At 39.2% G+C, this 22,368-nt stretch overlaps 2 protein-coding genes across 2 annotated transcripts in view; one reads left to right on the forward strand and one right to left on the reverse strand.

Moving 5' to 3' along the window:
* The first annotated feature begins 142 nt into the window (after positions 1-142).
* Positions 143-3,489, forward strand: ckba (creatine kinase, brain a). Its single transcript, XM_079694465.1, has 8 exons — positions 143-297; positions 705-906; positions 1,625-1,779; positions 1,857-1,989; positions 2,259-2,430; positions 2,534-2,657; positions 2,774-2,963; positions 3,153-3,489. Exons 2-8 carry the CDS (start codon positions 714-716, stop codon positions 3,329-3,331), a joined length of 1,146 nt encoding a protein of 381 aa, XP_079550591.1. The 5' UTR covers positions 143-297; positions 705-713; the 3' UTR covers positions 3,332-3,489.
* A 1,550-nt stretch (positions 3,490-5,039) lies between these two features.
* The window catches only part of mark3a (MAP/microtubule affinity-regulating kinase 3a), a 52,570-nt gene continuing 35,241 nt past the window's right edge, over positions 5,040-22,368 (reverse strand). The window contains exons 12-17 of the mRNA XM_079692851.1: positions 21,951-22,054; positions 20,968-21,159; positions 16,582-16,854; positions 14,701-14,727; positions 7,157-7,201; positions 5,040-5,958 (exon numbers count right to left, since the gene is read on the reverse strand). Coding sequence (XP_079548977.1) covers positions 5,613-5,958; positions 7,157-7,201; positions 14,701-14,727; positions 16,582-16,854; positions 20,968-21,159; positions 21,951-22,054 — 987 coding nt within the window. The 3' untranslated portion in view covers positions 5,040-5,612. The remainder of the gene's footprint in view (positions 5,959-7,156; positions 7,202-14,700; positions 14,728-16,581; positions 16,855-20,967; positions 21,160-21,950; positions 22,055-22,368) is intronic.

Below are 22,368 nucleotides of genomic sequence, written 5' to 3' on the forward strand. Positions count from 1 at the left end.
GTCAGAACAATTCATTTGCAAATTACACTTTATGGCAGAACATAATACATTATGGGTTTAATCTGTGTTTGCAAGAAGGATTTCCTACTTCACACAGAGCGCGTCCAATTAAATGAATGGACTACAAATACCCACCAATGGGAGGAGAGACGGTGTCCTATAAATGACCATCTGAAATCATCATTCTGAGCGGAGATCTGCTGGGACGCATACTGTTCGTTTGTGAGCTCCTCGTTTGGAACAATTGGGATCTTTGTCTCCACTGGTATTATTTCTAGTCCTCAAATTCGACAGCAGGTAGGCACTTTATTGAAATAAACGCGAAATTCCGTCACACAGGCGGATTATTGGAGATTTTAACCGATTAATTGATATCTGGGCGTTTGAGAGAGATTATCTCGGCCCAATGAATATGTCGTATTTTTACTGCAAGGATTTATTTAATCTGTTTGTCACTGTAATACAATAATATTACATTCTACGATGCAAAATATGTTTCATAGGGTTTGCGGGATGCACATTTCTGCACCTGCTAAAACGCCTTCAGGACACCGTGTTCACTGTAGGATATTTCATCGTCATTTGAGCTAAAATGTAACATGAATGATAATCTCCGTTCAAACTGTCGATGCTGACTGTGCACGCTCTACTTTCCGTTTCATTTCGCTGCTTTTCATCGTCTCTTCCCTCCATCCTCCGCCCAGGGAGCAACCATGCCTTTCGGTAACACGCACAACACGATGAAGATGAAATACGCTTCGGATCAGGAGTATCCTGACCTCAGCAAACACAACAATCATATGGCCAAGATCCTGACTCCTGCCATGTACGAGAATCTGAGGAGCAAAGAGACGCCCAGCGGATTTACTCTGGATGATGTCATTCAGACTGGGATTGATAACCCAGGTAAAAACCAAAGAGGCTTTTCGGCGAGAACAGCCATCTGTTCCGCCTCAGCGATCGCGTTTAATGGCCGCAGCGGCTCTGTGCTTACGCCTTTCTGTACTGTGACCTTGCCAAGGGGATACACTGTGACCAACATTTAGAAACATATGAAGGGCTGAAATATTCAGAAACCTTGTCATCATCCTCTAAATGGGCCACCATTATCACATTACGCAGTTTTATAGCAACCGTTAAAGATTAGCAGGGTTACATAATGTATGCAGTGCTGCTGATAATCCACTGCTGCTTTAACTGTTTTATGTCACCTACAGTTTGCAGTGTGTATTTAATTGTAACATCTGAAGTGTTTTTCAGAGTATTCAGATGACCCTGGTCAGTGTAGCAGGTGCCTCTGCTCACCTTTTTAGACTGTGCTTATGTTTAGTTGTGACAATATGGCCAAGCTGACACTGAAGAGGCTTTCAGCTGAGGATGAGTATCCAGACCTCAGTCAGCATAACAACCACATGGCCAAGGTCTTAACCTTGGACATCTACAAGGAGCTGAGAGAGCGGGCTACACCCAACGGCTTCACCATAGATGGTGTCATTCAGACAGGAGTTGATAATCCTGGTACAGTAATGCAGTCCCATCCAGAGAGCACATTGAGGTAGTGAGGATGTTGGTCAGTGTGTCTTCCTGTCCTGTCTCCGTTGTGACCTTTTCACCTTGTGTGTAGGCCACCCCTTCATCATGACTGTGGGCTGCGTCGCCGGAGACGAGGAGACATACGAGGTCTTCAAGGAGCTGCTGGACCCCGTCATCGAGGACAGGCATGGAGGCTACAAACCCTCAGACAAGCACAAGACTGACATCAACCCAGATAACCTGAAGGTACCGCAGCCCTCTGCTCAGGTAAAATGGCCGACTGCAACACTGTGCAGAGAAGCTTACGTGTGTGTCCTCCTCAGGGCGGTGACGACCTTGACTCAGACTACGTCCTGAGCTCTCGCGTGCGAACAGGCCGCAGCGTCCGTGGCTTCTGCCTGCCACCTCACTGCAGCCGAGGAGAGAGGCGTGCTGTGGAGCAGCTCTCCATCGAGGGTAAGAGGACACGCAAACATGTTTTTGACTGTGCAGGAACTCTGCTCCTGTCCTGAGTCGCTGACAGATGGAGACAGGATGATTCTATTGCATAAGCTGCATTAGGGTTGAGGCCTAAACCCGTGATGCTGACTGAAGTCAGATGATGCTGCTGGCCCTCATTTGTGTGGCAGGGGGTTCCCTCTAGTGGTAGCAGGAGGAATAACAGAATACAGTACATGACTGCTCCAAATGCGCACCATTAATGTTCGTTAATCTCCCCTGTGCAGCTCTGGACTCTCTGAGTGGAGACCTGCAGGGGAAGTACTACGCCCTGAAGAACATGTCAGATGCTGAGCAGCAGCAGCTCATCGACGACCACTTCCTGTTTGACAAGCCAGTGTCTCCTCTGCTGCTGGCCTCCGGAATGGGCCGTGACTGGCCCGACGCCAGGGGCATCTGGTGAGACGTCAACATATTCTTGTCTCACAACCTTGTGTTTTTAGTTTGCTGAAATCTAATTTAAGATCAAAACTAAAGAATGTTAATGTTTTTTTTTTTTCAGGCACAACGACAACAAGACCTTCCTTGTGTGGGTGAATGAGGAGGACCATCTGCGTGTTATCTCCATGCAGAAAGGTGGCAACATGAAGGAAGTGTTCAACCGCTTCTGCACTGGACTCACCAAGGTTGGCAGGAAATGCAAAGTTTATCTGTAGCAGAAGTCTGTTTTGTGTAAATGGTTCTGTATGTGATGCAGCCTTGATCTTTAAAAAGACCTAATCATCCTGGTTCTTGTGTTCAGATTGAGACCCTGTTCAAGGAGAGGAAACATGAATTCATGTGGAACGAGCACCTGGGCTACGTCCTCACCTGCCCATCCAACCTGGGCACCGGTCTGCGTGCCGGTGTGCACGTGAAACTGCCCAACTTGAGCAAAAATGCCAAGTTTGAGGATGTTCTCAAGAAGCTGAGGCTCCAGAAGCGTGGAACCGGTTTGTACATCTTTCATATTTGTTCAATAGTGTCTCAACTCAAAATCTATATTTTTCAAAGTGTTAGAAACGCATCTCCTGCTAAAGTGTAGTCTGCGTATCATATTGATTGACATTCAGCCCACTTCTCGGCATCGTTGTGGTCTCTGGATCAGCTCGGGTAATGACATGTATTGTCTTGCCCCTCAGGTGGCGTGGACACAGCCGCTGTGGGCGGAGTGTTCGACATCTCCAACGCCGACAGGCTGGGCTTCTCCGAGGTGGAGCTGGTGCAGATGGTGGTGGATGGCGTCAGGCTGATGGTTGAGATGGAGAAGAAGCTGGAGAAGGGCCAGTCCATCGACGACATCATGCCCGCCCAGAAGTAAAAACATCCTGACGCACATAAAGCTCACACGGCCCTCCCCCTCCTGAATGATTGACTCTGTCCCTGAATGCATTCTGTATCACAGTTTGGATTTTGTTTGTGTATTTAAGATGAAACCTGTGAGTATGGCAATGAAATAAAAAAATGTTCTGGTTCAAATTCTTGTGATTCCTGCACCGAGATTTCTTATGTTGTGTAAACATTATCTGTGTTCCACAAATTTCAATGTGTAAATATTCTCAGTTTCATGATGACTTCGCTTTAAACTTTAGTTGCGCTCGTCTCCCAGATTCATCTAAACCCGGGTGGGAAATCAGCGCCTGGCAGATTAACATTTTAAAAAAAAAGATCTTACCATGAGCTGTACCTACAATAACATCAGGCCATGAAAGCATAACATCTTGAACTGTCAACTAAAATATGTCTTCATCAGAACTGACTAAACTTTTACAAGGAATTATGCAAAAGTATAATTTCATCTATACCTGAGATTTGTCATTCAGCATAATTTTTTTTTAGACATTTAAAGCAGCTTCAAAGATGCATTTACTTTGCCAGTTCTGCCTGTTCAGGAGGCTTAATGTGTTAAAAGGTTGCATTATGGGAAGTGTAGGCTCCAGTGTTCAGCGAAGTAATGACATGAGCCAGAAAAAGGTGCGAGGTGGACACAGGCTCTGAAAGATGTATTTGCTGCAGTAAGGTTTTTAAATTGTTATTGATTTCCCAACTTTATGCAAGCACAATTATACATACCTAGAGTTTGTCTTTATTCTGCAGTCCATACCCAAATCAAGAATCAGCTGTTAAACCTGAACTCAGCAGCAGTTACTTTCATTCAGAGAAAGTGGAGGGTGGTGTTTGTAGTCTTAACAGATACAAATCATGTTTTTTTTTTCACCCAAAATACACTATTACAAAAAATAAGTATATATTGTTTGGTAAACAACCATATCTCCAGAATGTTTTCCTCTTAATGCACAATATTTAAAGGGAAGTGATGGTGCTGGGATTTCTCTTGTTTATTTTATTTATCTGTACTCCTGAAACACATTTACAATCTATATTAAGGCAGAAAACAGCTCTAAAGCAAGATCATTATTCCTTATCTGTGAAATAATAAAAAACTGCAAGAATCGACTTGAAACTAATAAATATATAAATACTTTTTTTTTCTCCATTATTTATATTTTCACATTTATTTGATTAACTGGTGTATTTATTTTAATTTGTATGGCCCCTTATTGATAAGCACATCTACGCACAATTACTGATTTAAATGTATTAGATGACATTTCAATATTTAACTAAAAATATACATTTAAATCCGTCTAATACATAAAAGCTGTCTTCCATTGCTACAAATTTAAAGAGGGAACAAAAAGGTTAGAAATGTGCCAAAAACCTTAATTTGGTCATGTATTGTTGAGTTTAGTATTAATGTGATCTACATAATTTGATGAAAGGCTGGTGTTTGTAGTCTTAACACAAATCATGCTTTTTTTCGCCCAAAAGACACTATTACAAAAAATAAATAATTACATATTGTTTGGTAAACAACTAGTGTTTAAGTAACCATATTTCCAGAATGTTTTTCCTCTTAATGCACAAAACCATATTTATTAAGGGCTTTTTATTTTTTGAAACCTTTCCTTTTATAAATAACTAAAATGTGTGTTTCTGAAATGAAGCTCCACACAGAAGCAGCAGAATTGAAGGAAACACGTTTTTATATTTTCATGGTGTCAGGATACAAATGATCAGCGGGAGACGTTCAAGTTGACAGACACTTTTAATTGAGACATGAGTGACCCTAAACCACGTGAGCATTTACACGGACTTACCCCATCTCTACTTTTTGAACGAAATACAAAAGAAAAACAAAATGAGTATTGCAGTGAAGCCGTCTTGAAAGAAAAGATACATTATTTACACTGAAAACAAAAAAAACAACGCTACGTAATTTTTTTCTTATTTTTATCCAGGAAAAAAAAACAAAAAAGATGAAATAAATAAAGACTAGAAATGTTTTCTTTTTTTGTCCACATTCACAGCATGACAAATCATATTCAACTCGTTAATGTTGACCCGGTGTGGCCAGAGTAGACTGAGATATTAGTATCAGTGATTATTGCCAAAAGCCTTAATCTATACATTATAATATTCAATACATACTCTGTATTTTGTTTTTAAAAAAGGAGACATTTGGAAACTGCTACTTGGATGATTGTACAGCTTAAATACTTCTAGATATATATATGTATACTTTTTTTAAACCCTTTTGTTCATAGCTTTAACTCGTTGGACACTTTGGAAGCAATGTTTTTGAAAGCGATGGATGATCCGGATATCCGTTTGAAGCGCACGCCGTTGAGCGAGAGTCTGGGCAGCTTGCAGACCTCCATCTCCCACTGCACCAGGTTCTCTGCGTGCCCGTCCCCGTGCACGCACAGAAGCAGGAAATTCTCTTGCTGTTCGAAGTCGCAGTTGTTGGCGTCGAGCACCTTGCGAATCTCCCGCATGATCTCACAAGGCTCCATGGAGCTGGTGGTCCTCATACTCCAAGTGAATCTGAGGGAGCGGGGTTTACTGTCTTTATTTTCCCCTTTTTGATCCCCAGGTACATGGCGACTGTTGGGAGAAAGAAACACAAAAGGGTGTTTTAGTGTTGGCAGGTTTGATTCCCCGCTTTAGGACGGTGTATTAGGGCTATTGTTGGGTATTATTACGAGAAGGACTTCATTCATAAAAACACATTTCTATTACTAAAAATGAGAAGAAAAAACTTGGATATTCTGAGATTAAAGTCAGAAAGTAAAAAAAAAAAAGTGATATTCTTTTTACAATAAAGTGGAACATAAAAAAACCTTATACATTATCGGAAAATTGCTTGAATATTCTGTCATCTTTAAGCGACGCAGCTCACGATGTTCTGAGTTTCTTCTTGTAAACCTTTTACTTATATCTAAGAGAATTGAATAGGTCTTTCTCGCAATTGCAGGATTTAAACTCAGAATTCTCAAGTTTTTTCTTTTAAAAATCTGCACGTTTTTATATTGCAAATGACCGTCTTAGAAAACCCCAGATTCATTCATTCAAATTCAAAATGTTTTTTGGTTTGAATATGTGAGAGTTTATTCTCTTGTAAATTTAAATCATGGGACAGTTACTTCCCAGAATGTAACCCCCCTCGTCTGGCTGTTAATGTGTATCATTTTTAACCTACAATGGACCTAATAAACGTTTACATAGCATGCAGTGAGCACCAGTCAGAGCAGCTGGTCAAATAAGGAACAGTTGGATCTTTTGAGAGAATTCACAGAGAGTTAGATGAGAAGATACCGCTCTCCAGTCCCCACAATATATATGAAGCTAAAGCAGCTAGCAGTCAGTTAGCTTAGCACAAACAATGGAAGCAGAGGGAAACTGCTAGCATGTCTCTTCCCAATGTTAACAGAAATGAAGCTACACATTTACTATAAATAAATGTTATATATAGTGTGTGAGAATGATATTGGCTTAGCTTCTCATCTTACTCCCAGCTTGAAAGCTAATTATTTCCCAACATGTGTTTGTAAACTGGTGTTGGACACACCCATGCTGTGCATTTAACACGTTCATTATGCAAGAGGGGGTATTTGAAGCATTTCTCAGGTAAACAAGAACACAAATGCCATGCTAACAAAGCACAGAACCATGCAAACATAACAATACAAAACAAGCTAAATGCAACACACAGGGTTTCAGACAAAGCAGAGAGGGGTTCCTGCGCAGAGGGACGAGCAACTAAGAGTTTAAAGATGGCCGACACATTTCAATGTTTCCTCACCTTGAGCCCTCAAGTCTCCCGTTTCTCTCAAACTCGGTTGAGACTCTGAGGAGCACGAGAAGATCGGACAGGGAGGAAAAAAGAAGAACAAAGATGTGGATTGTGCACGACAAGAATATTCATACCAACAAAAAAAAAAGAATATGTGACGTTTATATAAGGAGTGACACAACAGGAGCCACACCGACAAAACAAACATCACAAAAATATGATTTGACTTCCAGTGAAGAAGCATGACAAAAATAAAAACAGTGATACATGTTCAGATGGTGATTTAAAACTTTAAAAAAAGAAATTTAAATACAGAAATGATCAGGTTTGGCATCCAAAACAGAAAAGTAACATTGAGTACAGCAGACAGGTGGGATCAGGTGGGATCTAAATACAATATTTAAAGGGAAGTGATGGTGCTGGGATTTCTCTTAGATGTTTTGTTTATTTATCTGTACTCCTGAAACACATATTTACAAACTATATTAAGGCAGAAAACAGCTCTAAAGCAAGATCATTATTCCTTATCCGTGAAAGAATGAAAAAAACTTTTTATTAACTGGTGTATTTATTTTAATTTTATATTTTCACAGATTCAAATATTTGTATGGCCCCTTATTGATAAGCACATGTACGCACAATTACTGATTTAAATGTATTAGATGACATTTCAATATTTAACTAAAAATATACATTTAAATCCGTCTAATACATAAAAGCTGTCTTCCATTGCTACAAATTTAAAGAGAGAACAAAAAGGTTAGAAATGTGCCAAAAACCTTAATTTGGTCATGTATTGTTGAGTTTAGTATTAATGTGATCGACATAATTTGATGAAATCCAGTTTTTAAAAAAGGGAATAATATTGAATTATCAGCCTGTTCCTTTTTAGCAATAATTAATATTGGATTGTTTTTTTTCAATGCCGGTCGTCTAACTCGAGGAACATGGGATCTTGTTTCTGACTATCTGACTTTGCTCTCTCGTCCCTTGTAAAGAATCTATCTTGACGTTATAATATCCTCAGGGAGTCCACAAAGAAAACTAGGACACATCTTTTCTAGGTTGATGCAGAAAAAAAGGCTACAGAGAGAAACTCGCAGACCTAAAAGTAAAACCAAATGTTCCCCGACAACATTCAGCAGAAGATCATCGGGATTTCATCATATTTAATACATTTTACACTGACCTTATTCCAAATCTAAATATCCTATACTGCCGGGCTGCAGCTCACCGATATTAGGTCAGAAAATAGTGCAAACATGTCCAGCGGGATGTCTTTACATGTGTTCTTTTTTCAGTCCAAAACTAAAAGACTTCCCTTTAATGGACATAAAACAGAGAAAGGGGAAACATCTCCAGATATAAGAGGCTGAGTTTTCTGCCATCTCTTATATTTTTGTCTTAAAAAGATGTGTGTCAAACTATCACATTTATGAGGGCTGGGAAATATATTGATCAAAGTCTTTATTTGACACTAGATATCACACAAATGTCTTTTTCTGGTTTTAAAGGCTGCATTACAGTTCACGGATGTCATTTTCTGTACTGTTCTAGATACTACATTTTTACTTTACCCACTTAGCAATTATAACCACAAAACTAATGATAATCCATCAAAAATGTCATTGTTTTAGTCATTTCTGAAAGCACCAATAATCAACCCAATATCACCACAATACAGGTGTTTGATCAAAAACAACTTTATATTAGATTGAACCCAGCCCTATATCAAATCATATTCTATTTATATAGCCGAATATAACAAAGTACAAATGTCTCTCAGTGGGCTTTACAATCTCTACAGCATATATGACGCTCGGTCCTTAGTTTGTTGCAGATTGAACAGAAACAGGACGTCTGAGTCAAATCACCAAAGATTACATTATAAAAGCTAAATAAGCAGAAAAGGCTCCTCTCACAGGACAGGGTTAACAGGCTCCCAGCATGCATTGCAGTCTGGAGAACAGAGAAAAATCAAAACAGGACGGAGAGGAGGAAGAGGAGGAGGAGGAAGTGACTCCATGCTCCCCGACAGCTCGAGAGACAACGAGGAGACAAACGGACAGACGAGGACCGACAGAAATAAGTCCTGCATCGCTCAGAGAGACCGAGGGGTGAGAGAGGGGGGGGGTGAGAGGGGGGGTGAGAGAGGGGGGTGAGAGGGGGGGGGGGTGAGAGGGTGAGGAAATCCTCCACATAACTCAAGACTCAAGAGATTGAGGGATTGAAAAACAGCCCCTTACTCTAGATCTTCATCTTCCTACAACTCTCTATATCTTCCGCTCCTGAATCTGAAAAGAAAAAATGGGAATCTGAAAAAAAATTCCTCAATGGTCACATGACAATAAAAAAAATTCAAAAAAAAGAGAGAGGGAAAGAATATTAAAATGGAAATGGACGTGGGCGTAAAAAAAGATGGAGGAGGATGAGACGGCAGGAAGGACAGGCTGCAGGAGAGACTTACTAAGGGGTTTTCCTCCCGGGGTGGGGGGGGCGGCCGGACCTGATTTGGCCGCCTGCCGTTTGGCCGGGTCAATACTGACCCTGAGAGGAAGAGCAGCAAGAGGTCAAAGGTTAAAGGACAAGGAAGGTTAGGAGGACACGAAACACACACTGTGAGGAAGAGGAACAGGAGGAGGAAGAGGAGGAGGAAGAGGGAGGTGACTGAATCTTACAATGTCCTGAGGAAGAGGAACATGATAAAACTCGCCCGCTAAAATCCCAAAATGTTCAAATGGAAGGCGACAAAATTAAGTAACGTGTTACGAGAAAAGTCAAAAATACAACCGATATATAAATATATAATGTTATTGTTTTACACAATTAAAATTTGAGTGCAAAAGTAAAAGCTTCCTAAATGTTCATTATAAGAAGCAAAAAGTCCTGAACTAAGACTATGAAATAGACATTTTTTTTATTATGTTATTATATATTTATATACCTATTAGAGATGTCCCGATCCGATCACGTGATCGGGGATCGGAGCCGATCACGTGATTTTCAAAAGATCGGAATCGGGAGGAAAAAAATCGGGGATCGGGATTTTTTTTAAATTTTTTTATAAAATACTTTTTTTATAATTTTGTATTCAATGTTGCAAAACAAAAATGACCATGTTCAAGTCTTAAACTCATCCTGAGGCCTTAGTTTTGGTTTCAAATTACAGAACATCATGTATGTGTTGCTTCTTTGGGGCTTGTTTTCATAGACCTGGTTGCTTATTTCTCTCAAATCTGGCAACAGAGTGGGCAGGGCGCAGTGTCTCATTGTAGCAGTAAGCTAACGAGTACTGAAAGCTTTGTTTTGTTTTGATCCAATGCTGCACAACTGAACTGATCCAATGCTGCTGTGAAAGAAAGAAGCTATATCCATGTTGGATAGAATATCCAATTTAAATAAAAAAATAACCTTAAGGGACAACTTGAATGCTTTTTTTCTTTTTTTTCTCTTAATGCATTGCATAAAGATCGGACCAGGAAAAATCGGTATCGGCAAATTGTCAAAATCAAATGATCGGAAGCAAAAAAAGGTGATCGGGACATCCTTAATACGTATTATTTTTATCGACTAAACTACTATCCAATAATAAAATGTGTCCGAAAATAGTAAGAAAAATATCCGTCCGAGTTTCTTAACTTTCAAGCTGGTGCATTTTAATCCCCCAAATATATTGAGTTTATGATAAGAGAAATTAAAAATAAAACTCATAAAAACAAGGAATGTTCACACCCTAGATGTTTCAAACTAAATGTATGAATATTACTTCAAACTATTGATTATCAATAGTTATCAGCCCTTTAAGTTTTATAACCTACTTTATTTAAACATGAAGCCTCTGGACCAATCACTGCTCTGGACTCACTCGTTTCATCATATTACAACTAGATGTTGTTGTTTTTTAGTTTGGCTTAAAAGGAGACAAATAAAAAAAATTCAAAGATTTCTTAACATTTAAAAAATAATAATAATCAAGAAAATAATCAATAAATAAATCATTAATTAAAAACAACTGATAGTTGCAGCGTCGATGGTCGAGATTTGTAATTGTTAAACTAACAATATCACCTCTTGATGCATCTAGTTATATTCTTGACTGATCTGAAAACACTTTAATAGATTTTGTCACAACCGAAAATGAAGACAAACACAAAAAAACATAAAAAAGGTGAAAAGAGTGAGATGGGAGGATGGTGATGATGAAGACGATGCCAGAGGAAGAAGACAGTTCACCAATCCGCCACCAGAGGGCGCCATGAGCCTCCGGACGGTGGCCTGCGAGGGCCAAAAACCCTCTGCTGCCCCTCAGAGGCCACAGCTCATACTGCTATATCATAAAGACGACTATAAGAGCCTGGATCTGGTATCTATTCAATAAATGTGCTTTAAAAAACGATAGTATATAAAACTTATTTGGCTCGTTAGGTTTTATTTGAAATGTCATGACATTAGTGGGAAACATTTTGTAAAATGTACCCGGGAAACAACAAGGTTTAATGTGATAAACCTTTCAAATGATTAATGATGCACTTCTAACCATGAGAGAGAGGGTTGAAGAGGAAGTAGATTTAATGGGATTTAGTACGTTTTCATACAATATATGTACTTATTGTTGAGTCAGATAGTACTCAACCTAGAGACAATATTAATTAAGTAATCAGGGACAAAAACGGGGATAAAAGGAAGCCTTAGTGTAAATGAGAGATTCATATACTTCTGAATAATGCTGGCTAACAACGAGCCACTAAATGCATTAAAGACATTCCTGCCACTATCTTTCAACATATTTTGGATCAAACTATTCAGCGACATTAAAGAAGATATATCATACATTAATTGAATCATTCAACTCGGTGCTGAAGCCTTGTATCAACTTGAAACAAAATAATGTATTTATAATTAAAATGTGTTTTGAATGAACTTGTCAGTGTTGTCCTTAGATGATAAAGCGATGGAGGAGATTTGAGTATACTGTGTGTTAAAAGAAAACAGTATCCACATCTTCAGCAATTAATGAGTGAAAATGTAAGTTTGTATTTGTTAAAAACTATTCTCAAAGCTGATAATGATAACTTTTATTTACAGTCCTTTATGATTTCTGTTAAATGCCCTATTGCAGATTTAAAAAAAAAAAAAGACAGATGGATATTGTTGAGTACATTCAGTATTCATGCTGATTTACAGCTTACATAAACGGATACATGGACTTTAATCGAAGAAACCCCCCCTCCCCCCCGATGCCCGGACTGAAGCTCACATGGTTTTCAACTTAAAAATGGTTCTTATAGTGATCACCAAAGCACATCAATCCAGTTCAGGAACATCAGATGTTGCCCAAGAACTCACATTAAATGAAAGAAGATATTTTCCTTTGGTTGTTTTAACCATGGCAATCTAGACAAATGTGGTGTTCGCAAAAAAAACAAAAAAAACAAATTGAAGCTCTTTATGAAGTTGCAACTGGATCAAATCCACCTGACAAAATCACATCTGAGTCAGTGAGACTTTAACACATAAAAAAGAAACATTTCTTTGAAGGTGAATAAATGCAGCAGTAAGGTGTTCAAGGCTTCGTTTAAAGTGTGCAGTTTCATCAGCAGAGAGAGTTAGGTCGATAGCAACAATCAATGTGGTGAGAAAAACAAACCACAAGTCAACAGTAGCTGTAAAGCCCCCCCCCCCCCCTCCCATGCATGCATCAGCAATCGATTAGTGGCAAGATGCTGCGTTGTTGCTGTGGGTAAAATCGACTGAATGGTAAATCAGACTACCAATCAGAGGCCAACCACAGCAGCACTGGGTACATTTACACACACACACACACACACACACCAATTCAAACCAGATTAAAGCTGAACTAAGAAAAACATCTTTGCTGGATCTTAACGGGTAAAGAAGGAATTGTTTAGACGTTTTGGAAAATACCCTGATTCAATATCTTCCCGAGGGAAAGATAAGAATACCACTCTCATAATTCAGTGGATATGATGAAGATACAGCTAGCAGCTAGTTAGCTTAGCATAAAGACTGGAAGCAGAGGGAAACTGCTAGCCTGGCTCTATACAAATGTACGAAATCAAATGTGTCTGAAGCTCACTTATAGTTATAACCTCTAACTAGTTTGTGGTGGTATTAAACTGTATGTCGTTATAGAGAGAGGTGTTTCTTATATTATGCCTATACTCATTTATATAAAAAGGGGTAGACAAAATAATGATCAATACAAAGTTTTAGTTCACTTAATAACCGACCTAAATAACAAAAAAGAAATCTGAAGAATTGCCTTTATCTGTAGTCGCATACATGGTTACGTCATACAATCATTGACAGATTTGACAGATTTATTCTTAGCGTTTGTTTATGAAATTGAAAATGACTATGGAGTTGAAACAACAACCGTCATTATGTTGTATTAAACTGTGAGCTTTGGGAATGTGTAAATTGGTGCACTTTAGAGGCGTTTCATTTTATTAGCTTGGGACAGACAGGCTAGTAGTTTCCCTCTGTTTCCAGTCTTCATGCTAAGCTAAGCTAACCAACGTTAATAAGTATTCGAGCTCTCGGCAAGGGAGCGAATAAGCGTATTAGCCAAAATATTCCAAAATATTGACAAATGTAACCTATTGAGTGGCGAAGTCCCTCCCCTTCCGGTGGACCTCCATGGGACCTTATTTCGGAAAAATCATGTATTGAAGTCAATGGAGAGAGAAAGATTATCTTTTGATCCAGTTTGAATTGTGCAACAAATTACACATATGATGTTTGCCAATTTAAAAGATAATTTTGCAAGTCAAAAAAATAAGAATGTGTCATAAAACTGTGAAGTAACACATTTGTTTGTGTGAAACGCTCAATGAACTAAAACTCTGGTCTTGCATACGTCACCAACACCAAGATGGCCGTCACGTCAGCACAATTCACCTCTTTCTTTCAGAATGAAGTGAAACGTATTAAAAGAGGTGAAAATCACTACAAGTCCGGGCATGTTGAGAACTGTACATACACAAAAGGGAAGTTAGTCGGTTCCGTAAGAGCCAGCATGTGGGACCGGCTTTACAAGGTTTCGGTGAATAACACGAGTGTAATGTGTAACGTTAATGTAACTTACTCTGGGATTTGTAGTCTTTCTAGTTGTGTATTTTTCATAGTCTTATATTTCAACAGTTTTAAGACAAACTGTGACTTTTGGAAATGATTTTTTAAATTGACAAACATCATATGTGTAATTCATGGCACAATTCAAACGGGATCGAAAGATACGTTTTCTCTCTCCATTGACTTCAATACATAATTGTTCAGAAATAAGGTCCCATGGGGCGGAAGTAGATGGGCACGACTTCGCCACTCTATTGTAATATGACTGGAAACTTTATTTTAATCACATTAGCTGACTATAAAATGTGTGCAAATGTACCCAGAGAGAGTTTTGTTTCCTGCCAAGCGGTGTGTTAGTTGAGTGCCAGCAGCCTCACACGTCTGCAGAGTTTCATAGAATTTCCAGTGCTTTTGTTATTTGGCACAGAGCGGAAAGAAAGGCAGTACAAGAGTCCTACCTTTTGGTAAATCTGAATGACATGTTTCTACAACAGAATCAGACAAAGAAACAGTGAAAATGGTGAAAGGAGGAGTGAGAGGAGGGAGAGGGGGTGAGGATCTGAATGAGGGAACAACAATGGGGTGCTTGGAATCATCAACAGTGGAAACATTAGTATTTGATTTGTATTAATGATCAAATGATTTCAATTCCTCATTTTTGTTCGGTCATTGCAGGAGTCGCTGGCCTGGCAGCCACTTTCAGAGCCTTTTAATGCAGGTTTTGTATTGTTCTCATTGTTTGCTGATCATCTTTCTTCTCTCTGAGCCATCTTTTGGGATTAAAAATGCCAGAAAATGAAATAGATATTCCCAAAAAAAAGAAGTCCTACAGCTAATAGTGGAAGAAGTATTCAGTAGAGCTGCATTTATCAATTATTTCTATTATGGATTTCTCTATTTTTCTTGAAATAAAATTGCTGTAAAATGTGTTTAAAAATGTCCCTCCGCAGTTTTCCACGTTTCCAAGTTAATGTAAAACATTTTTAAATGGCAGAATTAATTATAAAAATACTTTAAATGGTAGCAATTATTATTGTGGTGATCGACATATCGTTACAAGTCTATCAGATCCCTAAATTAATTATACTGCTGGCTTCAAAATATACTTATTTAATTACAAGTTATGCAGAATGACCCATGTTAGAATACTACAAATATAATGGGTTTATAATTATTTAAGCATGAATGTGTTCTTTTCTTTAATGTAATAATAACGTTATATACTGCTGATTAGTTTAGTCTGTAATATAATGATATTTATTTTTAATATTTCTTAATAATAAAAATGATCTGAAATGCTACTTAAGCCATTCAATAACGTAGAGGAGGCCAGTCTTTCCCTCTGAGATGTAGGAGCGTAGAAGTGTAAGGTAGCATACATTGAAAAAAATTAAGTAAATGTTGGTAGTTATTTTCCCCCGCTGACACGTGACCAAAGTAAAGGCTTAAATGTTTGGTTCAACCCACGCTCCAACACCTCCAGGTATTCAGTTTAGAAGAAATCTGCCAATATTCACATTTAAGAGGCTGGTTTATTTCCTTTTTGGCTGACTCATTTCTTTAGTTATTCATTAAAAGTTATTTTTACAAGTTCCGGTTTGCTTGTGAAAGAATGGTGTGAAAAAAAGTTCAGATTTAGACCGAACGACACCAACTCGAGGTGTTATTTCTGAGAATATTCACGCCATGAAAAGATCTCTTCATGATTGTTAGGCAAGAAAAAGAATCAGCAAACGTTTCTAATGAATTACAATTCCAGACTCATAGCTGTAATTGTTCAAATATCACGGATTCAGGTCGAATTGAGGCTCGTTCAGAGTGGTTTCATGCCTCTGTGACGGGCGTCCAGGCAGCGACGGATAAACAACATAGACTTGAGAATAAATCACATCGTACAGGACAGTGAAGGGATCCCAGAGCTTGTAATCAATCATCCTAACGCTACAAGGCACTGTGTGGATTGGCTTTTGAAAAGACAGTCACAGGAGAATAAGCAGAGGGCTGGAGTCTATCTTCTTTCTGTTTCAGGATTCAAATCAATTGAATATTTGTTTAAATGTCCGTAAACTATGTTATTAAATGTACATTTTAAAGTGAACAGAAAGAGCTAAACCCCAACCCTTAGTGCTTCGGAGACATGAGGTGTTTTTCTTCTCGCCTACCTATTGGCTTTTATTTTGAAAAGACAAGAGTCACAGGATAATAAGCAGAGGGCTTTCCATTTCAGGATGTGAATTCATTAAATATGATGGAAAATGGCCACACATTCATTTTAAAGTGAACAGAAAGCGCTAAACACTAACCCTTTGGTGCTTGCGTGTCATGAGGTGTGTTTTTACCTGCGGGTGAGTTTGGAGGTGAGTTTGGAAAACAGGTTGCTGGTTCCACGGCTGCGGGTCTGAGAGAGTGGGGTGGCGTCGTGGGAGAGTGTGGGCGAGGCGGGGGGGCCATTGTATGTGGCCGTGCGGCGGTCTCTCAGCTGGCCGCCGTGGAAGGTGCTCCGGCTGGCCGTCCCTCGAGGGAAGCGCAGGCGGTCGGGGGTGGAGGCGTTGGCGATGCTGTTGATCGACGCCACCGGGTTCTTCTGGTCGCCGGGGGAGGCTGCATCACTGCTGGAGGGGGGGGGGGGGAGAGCGTTAGTGTGAGAGTTTAAATAATAAAACAGTTTCTGCACTGCAGACGGGTTCCTCGCTGTATTGGTAGGTGATATTAGTCTTTTAGTCATTAAAGGGTACAGTAGGTGTGAAGACACATTTTATAGAGGATTCTACTAGGGTGTATTAGGGCTATTGGTGGTTAAACATTTTAAATAAAAAGGGCTGGGGAATTGTGATAGTATTAGGAGAGAAAAATCGGAATTTGTGAATTTAAAGTCATACATTTAGTAGAGAAAATCCGTGATATTTTTTTGGATAAAAGAGCAGTGAATGTATACGAAAAAAAACGTAGCTTCCCTTCATGTCCAAACTCAAAGCGTTAAACAGGGAATGCGACACTCACATGTGAGTGTGCAACAGTCTGAAACATGGAGATCTGCTTCATTTGATAACAGCGTTTTAGTTCCTGATGCACAAAAACTCATCCAAATTAGTTTGTTCTTTTCTTCTGTAAAAGCCCATTTCATAAAAGTCTTGTACTCATAATGTGCTGAATCTAAGCAAGAAGCCGTGTCTTCTTGCTTAGTGGAGGAGGATGCAGACGGAGTACTTCCTTATTGCTAAATCTGTGTGAAAAGTATAATTGTATTCAGCTATCTACTGCAGGCATAATTCACATTAATCATCAGTTTTTTCTCAGAATAATTACACTTTTATTAACCTCTTTCCCCAATTCTTTAATTAAAAAAATAATTAAAAAGGCTGAAATGTGTAGTGGTGCATTTGAAATATCTTCTGCTAAATTTCCCTCCCAAAAAAAGTGACAGTAAAAGCCAAAGGTTGCTTCATAGTTTGAATCATAATCATACTACTGCTGCAACGGAAAAACCCTTATTCTTACATCGCATATTATATTACATTTCTTATCTTAACAAGCGGTGTAGAGTTTGTGGATTTCTAGAAATGCCATGGCTTTGAAGTGAATGATTCTTGCATGTTAGAGGTCAACAGGGTAGGAAATGAAATACAAATGCAAATCATCCAATCACATAGGCTGGTGGATTGAGTAGAAAAGTTACTACGTGAAACTGTTCATAACAGTTGAGTCACGATTTCTGGAAAGAGACATTACTGTTGAGTTCTTTTTTTTTTTTTATGTATGTTATGCAGTTTTACAAAACACAAACAAAGTGCCATCTAGTTCTGTAATATTGGAGAGAAAGCTTCATCTCTACGGCTGATAATGCCAACATCCTGCAAGTTGTACTACAGGAAAGTGAACACAAATATGTAGGGATGTAACGATACAAAAAACTCACGGTACGATATTTATCGCGATATTGAAAAATAAAGGGAACATCTTTAGATTTTTTAAAAACTTTTTTACATCTTTTTTCTTTTTAATTAAATAATACATCTGATTTGTACAGCATTTTAGTAGGATAGTAGTATTTTAAAGTGTCAAAAATATAATAATCAGACCCAGCAATAGAATAAATCAAGTTTCACTTTAGTTTTTCAAGTAACTCAACTCTAACTCACTCACTCAGCATCATCAAGGTTATCTTTTAGGAATATGAGCATGTCCACATTTCCAGGTAGAAGCTGGGATGTTTGGGCGTTTGCAATATCCCCTGCTGTGGAAAAAACTCTCTTGCTTGGTACTGATGTTGCCGGGACAGAGGGATATGCTTTGGCCATGGGTGACAGCAGTGGGTCAAACTGTGCATTGTCTCTCCACCACTTCAAAAACAATACCGTTGTTGCCAAGAAGGTGAGGCTTATTGACAGGGCGAGATATAAATATACTGTTGGTACTTGTCAATGTCTCTAGGTGTGTACATGTAGCCCTGTAAATATGATGTCATTAGTGCTATCTGTGGTTTTATGTTCATGTTGTAACCTACTTGTTGCCATGTTGGACAGGTCTCCATTGAAAAAGAGATCGACGATCTCAATGGGACCATCGGGTTAAATAAAGGTTCACGACGGTATTGAGACATTTATTTACCGCGATATTCGATATATCGTTACATCCCTACAAATATGCATTTCAGATTTTATGGGGGCTATTGTTCTTTTGAATAAATATTAAAGTGGGAGATTCCGTACATACATTCACCAGCCAAAGAATATTTAAGGAAAAGAAAAGGCTGTAGAAGTAGGGGGATTTGAGGGATTTAATTTCCCACCCTGTCGTGCACAATGAGAAGAGTGAGTGTAGTCCCTGATCAGTTAGAGACTAAACAGAAACAGACGATGGGGGGAGGGGCGGGGGAGGGGGGCTCGGCTCATCGTGTCGGACACCAACAGGTGGAGGAGGATCCAGACGGAGAAGATCAGGGGTCAGAGGTCACGGCAGAGGATGAGGAGGAGGAGATCGTGAGCAGAGCCCTGAAGAGTTCTGTTTTTACAAATGTCTGCAGCGAGACTCCTCCAGTTTGTGGTTGGCAGAAGGAGAGGTGATGCAAGCGTGGAAAAATATCATCGCACACAGAGTTTAGGAGCTCGTTCATCAAAGCATGGCAGCTTGATTTCAGTGTGAGGATTCATATTCTTCTCTACATGTGCCTCCACTTTAGCAGTGTCTGAAATCAACAGCCAACATGTTTACACGCAGGTGAAAGTGTTTGTTTAGGTGGATACATCACTAAAGTTAATCTGCTACAGTAATAGATGCTGTCATGTCATTTATACAGTTGTTTTGCTTGAATGTTTTCCCGATTGGATTAGTATCCGCTCTAATTTTGACTTTGGTGATTGCCCTATCCCTAGTTATTTTTGCTTCAATCATTAGCTGAAGAGAGCCAACATTAAATCATGAAGCAACTGCTGAAACTACACCATCATTTCATTCTCAACAATACATTGTGAAGTGACAATGACACTCAGGGTAAGCTAATATATAAGATAATGATTCCACAGGTGTTTCTTTTACCCTAGTTAGGTTCAGACTTCTTCTGCAGCTGTTTCGAACAAAGGAAATATTTCACAAGCTCATTAAAGAGAGAAGGGTTGAAAACGAGGACTAAAGTTACACAACAAGGACGACAATCTTTACCAACTGGTTTTAAGAGAAATGCGTCGCCTAGCAGGTTAGTTTTGGTTTGGAGAGAAGAGAATGTGCCACGCAGAGGTCAAGTAGTTTGGTGAACAGTTGCAGAAGTTTGTAATGAAGCCAACTGCAGCAGAAAGGCCAAAAACTGCAGCATTTGAGTTTCACAAGAACTCAGTACATTTCTGTTTTAAATTGAAACTTAAAATAGGGTTGCTATACCTTTCTGTACATCAAAATTCATGCTTTTTAATGCTTACATCTTACTCTTTATTACACTTTGTACTTGCAAAGACAAGTAGCACACCTGCTAAATGTTTTTGCGTAAAAGGTATGTTTTTTTAATAAAAAATGCTTGTGTTTTTATTTATTTTTTATTTTGATATACTTTATTAATCCCTGTGGGGAAATTGTTTCTCTGCATTTGACCCATCCTAGTGTTAGGAGCAGTGGGCTGCCATTATGTACGGCGCCCGGGGAGCACTGTAGGGAACGGTGCCTTGCTCAGGGACACCTCGGTAGCACTTGGTCTTGCTGGGACTTGAACTGTTGACCTTCCAGTTGCCAAGCCAACTCCCTATCGACTTCGCCACTTCGTGTTTGTTAAGTTGATTGGAATTATACTGCAAAATGTGTTTGTTAACAGATAATTTTATATATTTTTGCTGTTGTTATATGCAGCCACCATTAACTACTGTTCATCAAGACTAATTGGTCTGTTTTTTTATCATGAGTCATGCTGTCATGCTAGAAAAAAACATTTTCCTTGTGACAATGACTTCCTTTTGGCACAACGTATTCTCGACCTAAGACTATTCAAGCATTCGCTGGAACACTCCTTTAAAATTTATTTTTCCTTCACCTGCTTGTGACCGATGAGCATACATTTCAGACACTGACAACCAGAAACTAAGTGGCCCTCCTTTCTGTTCTTTGCAGGAAATGGGGTCCATGGTTTAGTGGCGGGTTACAGAGTGAAGCTGGCTGGATGTGAGGGTTAGCGAGGGGCCGGAGAGGGGCTGAGGCATGAGACAGACGGGGGGTGGGGGGTTTTGGAAGCCCTGCCGTCTTACTTGGGCGAGTAGTAGTCCAGAGCGTAGTAGGAGTGGGGCAGCGTGGCCCAGCCCGCCTGGCCCATGTACAACGGGCCCACGTTCTGATACCTCAGCCGCACCGAGCTGGACGAGGCCGCGAACGCAGCGGCCGCAAAGCCAGAGGAGGAGGAGGAGGAGGAGGGGCTAGTGGCACAAGCCATCTCGCTCATGCTGCTCATGCCACAGTGAAAACAAACCCCCAACCAAACCAGAAACACAGGTAGAAACAAAAAAAATAAGATGATGAGAAAGGGGGAAAGTGATTACAAGAAAAAAAGAGTAGAAATAAAAAAGGATGAAACTTAAAAAGGAAATGTTTTCGTAGGATTCCTGAATTCCCTTTTACAAATTAATGTGCCTCAAGTTGTGAAACGCTGCTGTTAGAGTTCGGTATGAGTTGAGGAGGCTAATATGTTTGTGTATGCATATTAGTTAGCATTGTAGTCGACCATCATAAGCATTGGATTCACAAAGGACCTCAAATGACAGCTGTTGAATGAAAATACGTCACCTTTCCCTTGTGAAAAAGAGAAAGCTTGAAATAAAAGTAGAACAATACTCGCTCCAATGCAAAGGTTGCACAATGAAAAAATGAATTTAGAAAAGAAAAAGCAGTTTTTTTTATAAAAGCTTTCAAGTGTCAGCTTTCTGTACTTTGTGCCAAAAGAGATTTAGTTTGCTTGGATGAATCAGGCCCTCAAATGCAAAATGCAGGGTTCTGTGTGAGTTAAGAGGGCTTCTGTTTGTGTTTTTCCATATTCACTAGCCTTGCTGGGTAGAAAGAGCTCTAAATAAAACATACTGGCCTCTATTTAAAAAGGTTCTACAATAACGTAAAGGGTTGATAATCTCAATAAAAACTGTTCATTAACTAAAAGCTTTTAGGGGTCACCTTTCTGTACTCTAAGCTGACACAGATTTGATGTTGCTTTGTGATGAAACCAGGTCAAACATCCTCTCACCTGTTCTCCTTCCCGTTGGGGATGACTGAGAGGCGGTCAGCGTTGTTTCTGTCGCTGCAGACGTACGTGTTCCTCCGGGTCATTCCTGCCGACGCAGTGTTATTCTGGAGAGGGAATCAGACGAGGCACTCAATTTATATAAAAGCACACAACGGAGGACTCTGTTTCAAATAAGACATTTGATATAATAGGTTTGTTTGTAAAGTAAAAACAAGAGAGCATTTGTTTACTTGACATGAGTAGAAATCCAATCATTTAAGGTGTTGAAAAGAAAGACTTTCATAGGAAGATATTCAAAAATCAAGCATATTTATAAATCTGAAACGGCTCAAATTAATCATTTTCCAAACTATCAAGAATTTGTACAAACTCATTTTCTATACATAAAAAAAGCAGGAACCATAAGCACATGCCGCAT

This window comes from Notothenia rossii, assembly GCF_949606895.1.
Source record: "Notothenia rossii genome assembly, chromosome: 7".
NCBI lineage: Eukaryota > Metazoa > Chordata > Actinopteri > Perciformes > Nototheniidae > Notothenia > Notothenia rossii.

What these genes read in the sequence shown, in the direction of transcription:
- ckba (XM_079694465.1), top strand. Translation starts at nt 714, where the DNA reads ATGCCTTTCGGTAACACGCACAACACGATGAAGATGAAATACGCTTCG. An exon ending in TCAACCCAGATAACCTGAAG is followed by an intron (nt 1,780 to 1,856) that starts GTACCGCAGCCC and finishes TGTCCTCCTCAG; the next exon opens with GGCGGTGACGACCTTGACTC. An exon ending in CCCGACGCCAGGGGCATCTG is followed by an intron (nt 2,431 to 2,533) that starts GTGAGACGTCAA and finishes TTTTTTTTTCAG; the next exon opens with GCACAACGACAACAAGACCT.